Source organism: Rhinatrema bivittatum, chromosome 2, assembly GCF_901001135.1.
Source record: "Rhinatrema bivittatum chromosome 2, aRhiBiv1.1, whole genome shotgun sequence".
NCBI lineage: Eukaryota > Metazoa > Chordata > Amphibia > Gymnophiona > Rhinatrematidae > Rhinatrema > Rhinatrema bivittatum.
Window position 1 is genome coordinate 94,319,882 of NC_042616.1, and position 15,784 is coordinate 94,335,665.

General features: G+C 41.5%; 1 protein-coding gene across 1 annotated transcript in view; it reads left to right on the top strand.

Annotated features, from left to right (window-relative positions):
- The window catches only part of DPP6 (dipeptidyl peptidase like 6), a 1,747,714-nt gene that overhangs the window by 970,087 nt on the left and 761,843 nt on the right, over nt 1-15,784 (top strand). Inside the window, exon 3 of the mRNA XM_029588457.1 lies at nt 3,103-3,201. Coding sequence (XP_029444317.1) covers nt 3,103-3,201 — 99 coding nt within the window. The remainder of the gene's footprint in view (nt 1-3,102; nt 3,202-15,784) is intronic.

Sequence of the window (15,784 nt, forward strand, 5' to 3'; positions counted from 1 at the left end):
TACGTCTACAGTGTCTTGATCCTTGCCTTCGTATCCACGTCCTCACCTGAGTATTCGTCTACAATGTCCTCGCCTGAGTCTTCGCCTATGTCTATGTCCAAGAGTCTTCCATGTTCCAAGGTCTCCGTCTGCCCTCATCCTCTGTCTGGCCTGCCACCTATTGCCATTACCCAGCGGCAAGTCCGAAAGGGCTTGGAACGGTCGGAGGACTGTTCATTGATCATCATTGCGTTGATGGCCATCCTGGGGCATGCAGGTCAGGTAGAGGGTCAGACCTTTCATCTCCTTATCTTCGCTCCAGCCTTGTCCTGCTCCTTGTTACCAATGCTGGCACCAGCATACCTCCCGCGGTGTGTCTTGGGGCTCCTTCCTGAGTCATGCCGTGGTCCAAGGACTCACAACACCCATTCTAGAAAAGACTGCGCCTACGAGCTCATAACAATAGAGACATTCAAATACTTCAAAAGTATAAATTAGACCCATCTAGAATGCTCTAGAACAAGAGGTCATTATATGAAACTCTACAGGTTAAGCTCAGGAGCAATATTACAAAATATTTCTCCATGGTGGATGCATGAAATGGCCTCACTGTGGAGGGTGTGGAGACAAAAATGAGAACAGAATTCAAGAAAACCTGTAATAAGTAGAGATGTGAATCGGAACTGAAATCCGACCTGATTCTGGTTCCGATTCACATCTATAGAGATGTGAATCGGAACTGAAATCCGACCCGATTCTGGTTCCGATTCACATCTCTAGTAATAAGCACAGAGGATCCCAAAGACATGAGGGAAAGCCAGAGATAAACTTGGGGTCTATGGCTTTGCATCAGGGATGGAACTGGGCAGACAAATGGAGCTCATTTTTTCATTATTTGTCATCATATCCTATATTCTTTAGTTCTCCCAAATGGGACATTTGCTGGCAGAAGATGACTTATTGATAGTCAACATTACTTAAATAATAAACATTTTGAATTAATCAGTTTAGAAAATGTGACTTCAATTACATAAAACATATTAATCGCTTTCAGCTTTTCTTTTCTAGTGGCACAAGTGGGTATTGTCTTTGTTTTGCTGACTAATTTGTTTTTGATTTAATATATTCTGATGCTTGGACAATATAAACCAACTTGACTTATTTACTTTTAGTTATTAAAATGTGTCATGTGTCACTTTTATGTGATGGGCCTCTCATCAAGGAGTCCTTTTTTGTCACATGGAAACTCCTGGAAAGGATTCTAGGTGGGGAAGGCAACCTGGTTCCAGCTTGGAGTCAAATGTATGGTTATGGAAATTGATGGGGATAGTGGAAATGCTATAGGATTGCAGAAGCTGACTTTTGCTGCTAGATGAGAATTGTAGATTAGTGGAATATAAGTTTATTAAATGAATAAATACTTGTTACATGGAATACATGATTTTATGAATGACCAGTAGATGGCCCTGCTCTGGTGAAAGTACATGATGCATTTGTCATGGTGAATGGCTTGTTGATGTGAGAATATTCCCCCTTAATAAGGATGGAGAGCAAGATCTCCCTCAATCAGATAGACCTGTGGTGGAGTAGGTGTTTTTCCTGAAAAGGAAGCAACCAGGGGACCTGACCTAAGACCTAGAGGTGGAGGGAAATCTAGAGATCCCACAGTTGGTGGGGGGTAGAGAGTGAAGAAGCCACAGAAAGGTGAGAACCAGGGACATCAGGGAAGTTCCATGCTTTTGTGTGGATGGGGCAGAAGAAACTTCTGAAGGGTTACAGGAAAGTGGGGAAAGAGAATTTGTAAGAAGCTCCTTAATCCAGGGGAAAGTAATATAATTTCTAAGAATTTTGTAGCAAAGCACACTATAAGCACACTATAAAGCTATGGAATCTGTTGCCAGAAGACAGCAAGCAACAAAGGTCCCAGCTTTCACGGTTGGGAAAACAAATAAGCATGGGGGTAACTTGCTGGTGTAGCGGCCGGTTATTACCCTTAACCAATAAGCCATACAGTTAACACAACTCCACCATTGCTCTCTGCTTCGGCGGCAAGGGGTAACAGAGAATTGGATTCAGACAGTAACCAAGGACCCTGACTTTTATGGTTTGGGAAACTGATAAGCATGGGGTTAATCTGCATGGTGCGGCAGATACTACCATAAGCTTGATGGGCAGATTTGGTCCTTTTCTGCTATCATTTCTATGTTTCTATGGTCAAGGCAACTAACATAGTGGATTGGAAAAGTTCTTGAAGGAAAAATCCATAAACAGTTATCAGCCAAGTGAACTTGGGAAAGCCAGTGCTTATCTCTAAGAGTGATATACAAGAACTGATTAGCTATTGAGGATCTTCCAGATTCTCACAACCCACACTGGCCATTGTTTGAGACAGGATGCTGGGCCTGATGGGCCTTAGTCTGACCCAGGATGGCAATTCTTATGTTCTTATGTCTGTAACCTCCACATGCTAGATGTGCAAGTCTACGTACCCTAATTTGAACAGAGTCTCTTCTCACTGACTGCTGCTATCAGACATAAAAGCTTGTTGTTTGAATATATCTGGAGCGTGAGCTCCATTTTTCTGGTGTGGTGTGGTTTGAGCAGGGCAGCTAGCACACCCTCCTTGCCTCTGGTCCCAGATCCACCTCACTGTCTGCTTGACCCACCTTTGTTAGGCCCGTAATTTGAATCCATTCCATTATGACAACAACTGTTCTCAGCTGTGTACCAGTGCTGTATAGAAAGTGTGTGTTTGTCAGTGTTGTGCTGCTTAAAAGTTCAAAAAATAAGAAATAGGGGGGACCTACGTCCTCTGCACTCTGCACAAGAAGCAGGAAGTTATTTTGTTTCCGTCTTTCTGTGCACACTATTAAAGGGGCTCCATGTGCTTTACAGATTCTGCTGGTCTTACCTGCATTTCTGTTATCTCTCTGCTACCAACCTTCCTATCTGAACCCTCCCAAAAGAACGACACTTGGCTCACTCAGGTGGCAGACCCCCCTCACATTTTATGCGCTCTATCTGGGTGGGATTAAATAAAATGTACCGGGAAAATGATATAATATTCATTGTTCAGCTGCTGTAGTATAACATTTAATTTACTTTGGCTGTTTATTTTTTCAGTTGAAGATAATAGTCTATCACTAAAGAAGAAAGTAACTCTGCAAGATCTGATCAGTGGAGAATTTGCAATCCGTGATCCAGATGCTAAATGGATAAGTGGTGAGTCCTATATTATACTGTATACCGTAGTTTTAAATTTGTGCTCTGTTTCTCCCCATTCATCTGTCCATTTAGATAAAGTACTATTCATTCTTCTTCTGGTCTATTTCCTTATATCCTAGAATGCGAATTATTAAGGTGATGCCACACCAAAATTACTTAGATCCCGATAATCAGCGCTGCTTCACCAGATAAGTAGCGACTTATCCAGCTGAGTGGCGGCTGCTGAATATCCAGCTATGTTCAACAGCCACCGCTTAGCTGGATAAGTCACTAATCTGGCTAATTAGATAGCTGGATATCTAGCGGGTGGGTAGTGTGCGGAATGGGGCAGTGCTACTTATCCGGCTTACTTAGCCGGATAAGTAGTGAAAAGTTAGACCTGCCGTGGAGCTGATCTTAGCCAGCTATAATTTATCCGGCTATGTAGTGCTGACTACAGAGATATTCAGCACTGTGCTGCCGAATATTCCGTGTACTTTAGCTGGACAAGTCTGATAACGTTTATTTTTTAATATCTACTGCTTAATACTTAATACAGTATAATTGTATAAATCATGTTGATCCATATTTGTAACATGAGAGAACAAACTCTTCATTTGCATAAAATAAATGATATTTCTGTTAACATTTATATTACACAATCAAGCATTCTTCGAAAAGATTTGTAGTGCAGAATTCTATTAGCCGTAGTGCTCCTTATCTTATGTTCTTATGTCCTGGAGAAAACTGGTTTCATTTTAATTATTATTAGTAATACATTGTATTAGGCCAGCACCTGAATAAATCCAAAGATCATAATGTATATATTAGCATTCAAGAACACAAAGGCTTCCTCTTCAGATGTTAGTCCAGTAAAATGTATGTCTGACAGAGCTGCTCTTTTGGGCCTCCACTTGACTACAAGTGGTGCAAATTCAGGTTTTTTCCTGACCAGCAGCTGTTGTAAAAAGTATCCGCTTTGAAGTGCCTGAAAAGCAGAATGCAAATCAAATAAATAAATAAAATTTGGGGGCTATTAAGAACAGATAGACAGCTATTGACTATGGTTTGAAAAAAGATAACCAGAGCACCCAGAGAAAGTGGAGATACCATAGAAATTCAATTAACACCCTCTGCTTCGCTTCCAAACTGGCTTATCAGTATGCTTATGGTTATCAGTATGCCTCCAAATATCTGTTCCAAATATTTTAATTTATGCTCAGGGTGGGGATAACATTTCGGGGTCTATTTTGCTAGACAGCTCCTATTATCCTCTATGAAAGGAAAACCCTGACGATAATTTTATTTTCCTCTCACAGAAAATTATAGGAGTTGGGCATTTGTCACTTTTCCTCTTTCAGGACAGAGATCAACAGAAGTTGTCATGCTGTTAAAAGAGAGAGCGCTGCTTCATCCCTCACAAAACTCTTTAAAAGCACTTGGCCGGACCCTACAAGCTACACAAGCTTCCCTGCATGTGTCACGAACCGCATATGTTTCAACAATACCAGGATTAGATCAAACTGCTCAACTTGGCCTGAGTGAGCATCTCCCTTGCTACAGCCCATGCTGCCTGCTGTGCTTTCATCCCCAGGTCTTGGGGGCCTGGAGGGAGAGGAGGAGCGGCACAAACGCCCCCGGGCTAGCAGCCCTCTTTTTCCCGGAATCCCTTCCTGAGGCCTGCTTAGCCCAGAGCTGATAATTTTGGCCATGAACAGAGCATGTTCTCACCTGGACCAGCAGGTGGAGTTGACTCCCCTGTGCAGCAGCCTGGGCCCTAGAGAGGTGGCAGGTTTTGACCGGGATATAGCATCTTTGGAGGCAGGCAGCAAAGAGTGGCACTGGTAAATAGGGGTTGGAGGTGGAGGTGGTGGCGATGGCGATGGGAGTTGCATTGGTGCCTGCTTCCAGTGCATTTGTAGCTGTCTAGTTCTCCTCCGTCTTCTTCATCATCACTTGTTTTCTCTGTGGTCTCCCTCGAGCCAAGGGCAAACTTACAAAACAGCATATGACAGTAGCAATCAGCGGGAACAGAAGGAAAGTGGCAGAATTGGGTGGGTTTTCTGTGCCAGAGCAGCTGCCCCACTTGCCCTGCCCCTGCCCTGATATAAGGCTAGAGATTGTGCTGACTTAGCAACTGCAGAACAATTCTCTGCTTTACAGGTTCTGCTCTGCTTCTGTGGGATTCCCACACTGGCAGGAAATCTTTCTGGTACTGTGTTGCGACTCATCCTATCAGCCTACTTGTTGTTTCTGATGCTCCTTCCATCGCCTCTCCCACGCTGCCCTCAGTTTTGGGATCACAGAGTGACTGCATTTCTTCAGTTCCAGGGTATTTCCAAGGTCATGCATGATTCAATGCATGCATCAGCTGGTACCAAACCTGGATAGCAGGAATCTGTCCCTTTCCAGAGCCAGCTGTATGACCAGTATTCAGGGGTAAAAAATAAGAAGAAAGATAGTAACATACAAAGAGAAGACAGCTGCACATATATCTAACAAGACATAGAGGGACCAGAATACTAGGAAAAGAATAGAAAGAATAGAGAGACGATATAACAATGAATTGGAAAGCCGCATTGCAACATGACACTCACTCTGCAGAATTTTTCCTTGGCATGCAAGAAGGAATTGTGACCCAAATCCAGAACTGAAACTAAAACACAGTACATACAATCAGGCATAAAAGGCAAGGCATGAAGCAATGACTATATAAGAACATAAGAACATAAAATATGCCATACTGGGTCAGACCACTGGTCCATCAAGTCCAGCATCCTGTGCCCAACAGTGGCCAATTCAGGTCACAAGTACCAGGCAAATATCCAAACATTAAATAGATCCCAAGCTACTATTCCTTATTGATCAATAGCAGTTTATGGACTTCTCTAGGAACTTATCCAAACCTTTTTTTTTTATAACCCAGTTATACTAACTGCCATAACCATATCCTCTGGCAATGAATTACAAATCCAAATCCACCACATCTACCAGTTCAACTTTGTCCACATATTTATTCACCCCCTTCAAAAAAATTAGGAGATTTGTGAAGCAAGACTTTCCTATAGTGGCTGTGTCCCATTAAACTATCTTTATCTAATAGATCTGAAATTTCATTTTTTAATTCTTTTAGAACCCAGGGGTTTTATACTATCCTGTCCAGGTGATTTACTACTCTTCAGTTTGTCAATCTGCCCTACTACATCTTCCAAGTTCACCGTGACTTGCTTCAGTTTATCTGAATTGTCACCATTGAAAACTCTCCAGAATCGGTATCTCCCCAAAATCCTCTTCAGTAAACACTGAAGCAAATAATGTGTTTAATCTTTCCGCAATGGCCTTATCTTCCCTAAGTGCCCCTTTAACCCCCCAATCATCTAACAGTCCAACCAACCCCCTCATAGTTTTTCTGCTTTGGATATATTTTAAAACATTTTATTGTGAGTTTTTGCATCTATGGCCAACTTATTTTCAAATTCTATCTTAGCCTGTCTTACATTTAGCTTGCCACTGCTTATGCTTAATCCTATTTTCTTCAGATGGATCCTTTTTCCAATTTTTGAATGAAGATCTTTTGGCTATAATAGCCTTCTTTCACCTCACTTTTTAACCATGCCGGCAATCGTTTGCCTTCCTTCCACCTTTTTTAATGTATGAAATACATCTGGATTGTGCTTCTTAGGCATTTTTTAACAATCTCCACACCTGTTGCACACTCTTAACATTTGTAGCTGCACCTTTCAATTTAATTTTCATTATTTTTCTCATTTTGTCAAAGTTTCCCTTTTGAAAGTTTAGTGCTAGAGCTTACTGTCAGCCTTCCATTCTTTAATTCAAATTTGATCATTTTATGATCACATGATCACTATTGCCAAGCGGCCCCACCTCCGTTACCTCTCTCATAAAATTCTGCACTCCACTGAGAATTAGATCTAAAATTGTTCCCTCCTGTTGGTTCCTAAACCAATTGCTCCCTATAACTGTCATTTCTTCCATCAAATAACTTTATCTCTCTAGCATGTCCTGATGTTACACTTACCCAGTCAATATAGGGGTAATTGAAAACTCCCATTATTATTGCACTACAAATTTGGTTAGCTTTCCTAATTTCTTTTAGCATTTCACTGTCTGTCTCATCATTTTTGCCAGTTGGACTCTAGTGTATGCCTATCTCTATACTCTTCCCCAATACACAAGGATTTCTACCCATAAAAATGTGATTATCAATTTAGTCTCTTGCAGGATCTTTGTCCTGCTGGACTCTATGCCATCCTGCCACAAAGTTGCTCCTCTATCATTGCGATATGAGCTGGAAAGGTGCCATGGTCACAACCGGATAAAATAGCTCATGATACCTGCCGTACAACATACCAGAGAAACATAGACCAAACAACAGCACATTTGTATCCATACTATACATTGAAACCTCATGGGATATTGGTCCATAACCAGCCACTGCTGGACTTCTGGACACTTGTACTTTTGCCTGAGCTCTACCATCTGGCCTTCTTGATAGGGTGTTCTCCTCTAATCCCTAGACAGTCAAATGATGGTGATAGGGTCCAAGGCACTCTAGAAAATACAACAATGAAAAAACAAATTATTTAATGGCCAATACAAGATTACATCAAACTACTAATCTATTAACAATTAGTCCTCTTAGCACCTACGCTCTTCAGCAAAATTATTAGCCCACTTAGCTGAATCCAGAGACCAGATGTTTAGCATAACAGGTCACAGACTCTGGAATGCCCAGAGTTGATTAGATTAGACTAGAAAATGATTATGTTCGCTTTAGAAAGCTTTTGAAAGCTCACTTCTTTGGTCTTGCTTTCCCTGTTTAGGTTCTTTTTGTGTTCCTTCACCAGATGGCTTTATGCTTTTGGTTTGCTTTGTTTTGTGATTTTTTGTAAGGTTGTTTTTACTTTGTATGTGAATTGTTATACACTGAAATTGGTAGATTAACAGGCTATAAACAGTGTAAAGAAGTAAATACATTTAACCTATCAACAATGTGAAAAACACGTAATAGGGGAAAAGACATGAATACGTGCCAGATCAGGCAAGATGACCTGTTGGGTAGTCATTGATGTCCTAATACTGACTCAAAAAACAACAAGGTAGGCGATCCAGTAGAACTGAAGGAAAACAACAAGAAGGGATGCCACAAAAAGCCTTTTTCAATTCTTTATTGGTGGAGACGTGAAAAACTGCCCGACTCTGGCCGAGTTTAGCCACATGAAGTGGCTGCCTCAGGGGCTATAGAAAACATATATATAAAATCATTAAATCATAAATACATAAACAAACCATACAATTATTAAAACCAGACAATATTCTTAAATGTTAATAGATCATAAATAAATAATAAAATCATAAATACAAAAGTACAAACTCAATCACATAAATATAACACATAAAAACATAAAAACAGAATGAAAGTGACAATCGGATAAAACAGGCATGTAAGCAACATCAATCTGAAACTCGCGGGGATCTACAAAATCAAGTGATAAAAATATAGAGTGTCTTACTTATAAATTAATGTATAGTATTACTTTTCTTTAAAAAGATCCGCAATGCATGTCTATCTGACAGCAATCTGAAAATCTTAACATGACATATTGAGAACAATTAAACCAATTAAATTATAAAATAAATCTTATTTCTAAAAAAAAAATTTTATATAACACACCTCAGTTAGCATCAATCGTGCTTAAAAATCTATCAATTCCTTTCATCAAAGGTGCCATATACTAAAAGAAAGATTCAAAACCATCATTATGCATCTAAAAACATCATAATTCATAAACAATCATTGGAACATACTTATTTAAAAACGCTCATATTTATCAAAACATATTAATTACAAATTAATGTATAGCTAATATTGAAAACAACAGTAACCAACATTACTGCTTTCAGAAAAACTTCATATTAAAACAGGAATACGCATTAGTTTTATATGCTTTTAGTCAGAGCACTGCTATCGGACGGTGCCCAAACTTATCAACAGAAGCTCAAATTGTATCGAATGACATACAACAAAAAGCCTGAATGTTTTAATTGATAAAAATGCTAAAAAGTAGGCAAGTGAGAAATCTAAACCAATATGAAACTAGTGTAAAAAAATCTATAAAAACTAACAAAGTGTCTTAAAACGCTTAAGATAGAGTCTGACGTCATCGAAATGCAAGGGAGTGATCGTGTCCGGATAAAATTAACTCTACTTATAAATAAACAAAAGTGTATTGGTATATGTGAAAAACAATGTGAGAAGTGTATATACAATATTAAAATAATATTGATTTGTATTCAAATACAGAAATTAATCACTGTATTTACAAATGTTAATTTTTAAATATAAACAAACAATCATTTCTAAATCAATGAAAAATATTATTCAAAAAATACTATTTATTTATTTATTATTTATTTATTTTTGGGTTTTTATATACCGGTCTTCTTACATTGTATGTAAATCAAATTGGTTTACAGATAACAAAGTAACTTACTAAGTAGCATTACATATAACGAAGAAACTCTTAAATAACAGATAACAGTGAGAAAAACATATAAACAATAAATAAAGGTATTAGAAGATATTCCTAATGATACAGATGCCTTGCAAGAGGCTGATGATGAAATCTTGAAAATAGTTAACTTACATGTGGATGAATCGAACGAAAATTGTGCTGGGTGCAAGGAAGATGAGGAAGGGAGGATATAGGGATGGAGGGAGGGGAGGAAAAACAGTTGGTCTAGGAAGAAAGTGTGTTTATTGGGGAGGGAAGAAATTGGAGCTTAAGGGGTGGAGTTTAAAGGGGGGGGAGTGGGGTGGAATTATACAAATTAGAACAATGCAGAGCATGATTGCAAGTTATACAAAAAGTTATACAAATAGAGTGAGGCGGGGAATAATTGCAAGCTGAGAGTGGCTTGTGAGTAATCAGGGAAATGCTTGGCCGAAAAGTCAAGTTTTCAAATTTTTCTTAAATGACTGGTGGCAGGGGTCTTGTCTGAGGTCAGGTGGAAGAGCGTTCCAAATAGCAGGACTTGCGGTGGAAAATGCCCTATTCCTTAGTGGATTTTTGGTTTGGGGGATGGACAGGGTGCCTTGGTAGGCTTTTCTGATAGGTCTTGTTGATTTAATGGTATGTAGCTGATGGGAAAGATCGATTGGAGCTACGTTGTTTAAGTATTTATGTATAAGGGTCAGGACTTTGTAGATGATTCTGTATTTAATTGGAAGCCAGGAGATTGTAGAGAATGGGCGTGATGTGTTCTCTCTTATTAGAGTTGGTCAAAACCCTAGCTGCAGAGTTCTGTAACAACTGAAGAGGTTTAATGGTGGTAGCTGGTAGACCAAGTAGCAGCTTTTGCTGCCCATATCAATTGCGGTAAGACCAAAAAGTTACAATTGACTTGTGACAAACAACTAAGTAAGGTGAAATCACCAAAAATGCCAGCTGAAGTCGATTCGAAAACAATGTCAGAGACAGCGTGAAGTATAAAACAAACTACTAATAAAACTTCAGGGGACCAGAAGCCAAATTGTAAATATTTACCGTTTAGCTGCACACAGCATAAATCGTCTCCATTCTCATCGATTCAGGCAGGCGTGCTAGTAAAGCAAGTCCCCAACCCTGCTCAGAGACTCCAATCAGGACAGGTTCCTTTCTCACCCTAAGGGCCCTCCTTATAGTTTCCTTAATTCACTCTGTAAACTCCTAGATTAACATCTTTAGATATCTCTTCACATTTCTCAGACTTCCAGAGACACCTGTGGGTATCTCTGCCCAATGCCTTCTCAGGTCCCCTGTAACCCCAAGAGAGAGTAACAACTGCCTCTTTCTCCTGGCTTGGTGACTCTGAGGGAGCCTCTTCCCACATGCTAACCAGGGTAATATACCCTTTCCAAACCTAGCCCTTAGGGGCTCAGGGGCGTAGGGTGACTGCTGAAGTTGGTGGTGCCCTAGAAAATGTACTGCTGCTATGTGCCCTAAAGCACAGTACATCCTCCTACATTACCCTGTGATCACCTCTTTCTTTGATGCAAAAAGCCTATCAAATTTATGCTCACAGCAACCCAATCCTTATACTCAGCAGTCCGTGGGCTATTCCCTCAACCTGCGCTCTCACTTCCTGGCCGGCCATGTGAGTGCACCTCATCCCAGCACAGTGGGAGGCTCCCTGCGTGACCTGCTGCCGCCTGTGGTGGAGGTGCTTCCAGCCTTGGGCCCGCGCGATGCTTCCCAATGTCAGGGGAGATCCCCACTTTAGGATACTCCAATTTGCTGGGTGTTGCCAGCTTCATGGCTGTCCCTTTCGATGCCAACAGCCATCCTCCAGCGTTGTTCCTCAGGCCTCCCATAGGCATATGTGCTCGACTGAGCTTCCTTAAAGGGCCAGTGGTGGGAAATCCAGCAGAGATGCCTCCTGATGACATCACAGCTCTATGGGATAAAAGGCCTTCTTGGTTGCCTCTCCAAAGCCTTGGCAATAGGTCGCCTCTTTGGAGTAGTGCTTTGCCTCAGCGTTCTTCATGCCTGATGTCTGTTCGGGTTCCTGCTGTGTTCCTGTATTCCTGTGTCTTGATCCTGAGTTCTCGTCTTCCTGGTCAGCCTGTGGCCTCTGGACCGCAGCGAAGATGGCGGTGGCGGCTCCCGAGCCATTAGGACAGCCTGGTCGGCGGCATCCTGCTACAGGAGAGCACGGCGGCAAGGCCCGTCATGCAGGAGGAACAGTAGGCGGTCTCCTGACCACTTGGTGTGAGGAGCAGCGGCATTGGGGGAGTCGGGCCGGCAAGGTAAGGAGCTGCTCGCGGCTAGGCCAGTGACCAGAACCGCAGCACTGCCTTCTGAAAAGTGAAATATAAAAATGAGATTTTAAAGAATCCAACTAAGAATCCACTGATGTCCACCTGAAAATCCAACAACAATTCAATTTCTAAGATGGTGGCAAGAGTTTTTATACTGCTAGAGCAAACCATTTGAGTTACCCATGTGGTAGCAACAAACTACTGCTGCTGCCACATGGGTAATTCAAAACCAAAACTGTTCACCAATCTCTCTGTTCCTTCCTTCAAAATTGGTTCACTCCTTTTGGTAAGAAAACCAAAGGTTCCTTATAGGTATATAAAAATAAAATTACTCTTGCCATTGCATCACATCCAAACTAGATACTTCCACCATAAAATGTCCCTCTCAGGAAAATAATCCACACCTCTCCTGTCCCTCACAGCAATCTGCCCCCCTACTTGAAGAGCTAGATTCCTTCCTCTCCACCCTCAAACCCACAACTTGCCCAGTGAACCCTTGCCTATACTGACTTATCAAACAAGCCAATTCTAGTTTAGTCAACTATATCCAGCCAATCATCAATACCTCACTCTCAGAGGGTCATCTACCAGAATTCCTAATAAAGGCTATAGTAAAACCTACAATGGAAAATGAGCTTGGACCCAAATAACCTGTGTAACTACCAACCTATTTCCAACCTCCCATTCCTCAGCAACATCAATGAAAAAAATCTGCCCTGCTACAGTTAGCTTTTTACATGCCACTAACGCCCTGGGCCCCTTCAGTCTGGGTTCAGAACGCACCACAATACAGAAAGCACAGATCATGGTCAATTTATACTCCTAGTACTCCTCGACCTCTAGGCAGCATTCTATCCCGTAGACCATGAGATCTTAATCACCCATCTGGTCTCTCTCCATCTCACTGACCTTGTACTGGCATGGCTTGTCCTTACTGCAGGATCACACTGAGACTATCTCCCTTGGACAGCCAAACCTTTACCCTTTCCATTTTGGGCTCCCACAGGGTTCCATCCATTCTCCAACACATTTTAACATCTACTTGGCCTCACTGGGTAAACTACTCAGAGAATCCCAAATCTACTACCACACTTATGCAGATGGCATCCAAATACTGTGCCCCCTGAGCTCATACCCTGACCAAGAAATCTCTAAATTAAATAACTGCCTGCAAAAGATCTCAGACTGGTTACTCTACAACAAACTGAAATTGAACTCTCAAAAGGATTGGGAAAAAGGATTATAGGCCTTTGTAGTCTCCCAACTGGATTATTGCAATCTTCTATATTGGACTGCCAGTTGCAACTCATGCAAAATGCAGTAGCAAAAACCATGATAAGCCAGAACATTTGACCGAATCACTTCTCTCCTCAAAACCTTACACTGGCTCCCAGCACTCTGCTGGGCCACATTCAAAATCTTGGTCCTGGCATTCAAACTCTCAATACCCTAATTCCACCCTACCTAAACCACCAGCTTGCCCTTACACTGTTTGCTACCCTTTATGCTCACTATCTCATGCTCACTTAGTGGTACCAGCCCCCAAAGAAATGAGACTATCAAGCACAGGAAAATAATATTTTCAGGATCAACTCCTGCCCTCTGAAACTCTTTGCCACCTGAGATCAGTCACTCCAGACCTCCTAACTTTCAGGAAGCATCTAAAAACATGGTTAACCACCATTTCACTCACAGTATGATTTACAATCTCCTGACCATATCCCACTAAGATTACACAAACTGCATGTGCTGAATCTAGGTTCCATCCACTCTTCCTACTGTAAAGCCTTAGAAACACTGGACAGTATATGTTTGTCTTCTTATTTCTGTATTTATAAATAGTATTATTTCTTATACCTTCCCTTTCCAATCCTACTCAAATGTGATATGCGTCTGCTATAACTCAACTGATGCACTGATATCCCTGCTATAACTAAATTGATACACTGATATCACTGATCTTTATTTACTGTATGAGAATTGAATGTAACATGTTTTGATTTCTTATGGTGGAAAAGTGTTACACAAATAAAAGGTGTAACACTGAATATTGGCATTTATCTGGCTAAGTTAGCCAGACAAGTGGCTCTGCCCTAGAACACCACCGTCCTGCCCCTCACTTAGCTGGCTAAGTTTTTACTATTACTACCATTTCTGCTTAACACTTCCATAGTGCTACTCGATGTACATAGCACTATACAAAAAAACATATAAGAGACAGTCCCTTCTCAGTACAGCTTACAATCTAATCAAGACAAGCATATAGGGTAAATGAGTCTTGGGGAATTTCATTTATTAAGACAAGTTAAAAATAAATGACACTGTAAGTGGGACAATCAGAGGTTAATATTTAAAAGCAGCCTCAGAAAGTTGGGTTTTTAGATGGGATTTAAATATGACAAGAGAAGGAGCATGGTGCACCAGCTCAGGAAGTCTGTTCCAAGCATATGGTGCGGCAAGTGGAAAGCATGGAGTCAGGAATTGGTGGTAAAGGAGAAGGGCACAGATATGAGTGACTTGCCTGATAAGCAGAATACCAAGTAGTGGTGTTGAGAGAGGTAGTGAGGAGCTGCAGAATAAAGGTTATTGTAAGTAAGAGGAGCTTGAACTCTATGTGTGAACAGTTATGGAGCCTGAATGTAGTGACTTGAGAAGAGAGGTTATATGGGTGTGAAGACTTTGGGAAAAGATAATTGTGCAGCTGAATTTTGGATAGATTGTAGTGGAGAGAGATGGCTCATTCAGAGACATGTGAGGAACAGGTTGCAATAGTCTAAGCAGAGGTGATGAGGCATTTTGGTGTTGTTATAGAGGAATACATGGCTCATTTTAACAGTGCTTTAGATATGTGTAGAGGAGAAAGAGGAGTCAATGATAACTCCAAGGTTACAGGCTGAGGGGACTGGTAGGATTACAGTGTTATCCATGGAAACAGAGAAAGGTAAAAAAGGGGATGTGAGCTTGGAGAGAAAAATAAGGAGCTCTGTCTTGACCATGTTGGGTTTAAGGTGGCAGTGGGACATTCAGACATCAATGTCCAACAAGCAGGTTGAGAACTGGGACTGGATTCCTGATGAAATTTCTGGTTGAGAGAGGTAAATCTGGGACCCATCAGCATATAGATGGTATTGAAAGCCATCAGAGGAAATCACTGCATCAAGGAATATACAGAGAGAAGAGAAGAGGACCCAGGACAAAATTCTGAGGTACATAAATTTATAGGGGCAGAGGGGGCTCTATCACTAGGTAGGGTGAGGTGGGCGCCTCAGACAGCAAAATATTTGGGCATCGGCTAGTGCCCCACAAAACACATTTGTGGTGGTCACTTCAGCTTACCTTCAGATTTATGACACCAACAATGCAGAATGATAATGTACCCATGGGTTTCCACACCCAGCAGGAAGAAAGAAGAGCTCAGTGGCTCCACTGCTTAATGATGATGACCCTCAGAGTTCCCAGGCCCCATGGGCAGGAAGAGCACCTCAGAAGTGACACCACCACTAAAAGATGGTGTTACATGATGGTGGAGGGAGATATCATGCCTGTGAGAATCCCAGGCCCCTCAGGCAGGATGAAGATCCCACAGCTGTTGCAGCAAGAAGAAATGCCCATGGGGATTCCAGACCCCATGGACAGAAAGAAAAAGACCCGGTGGAGAGGGAGAATGTGAATCTATGGGGGAAGAGAAAGGGGGTGAGTGAGTGAGAGGGGATTGAAAGGGGAAGCGGTGAGTGAGCGGGGATGAAAGGGGAATGGGGCAAGTGAATGGGAAGAGGAAGA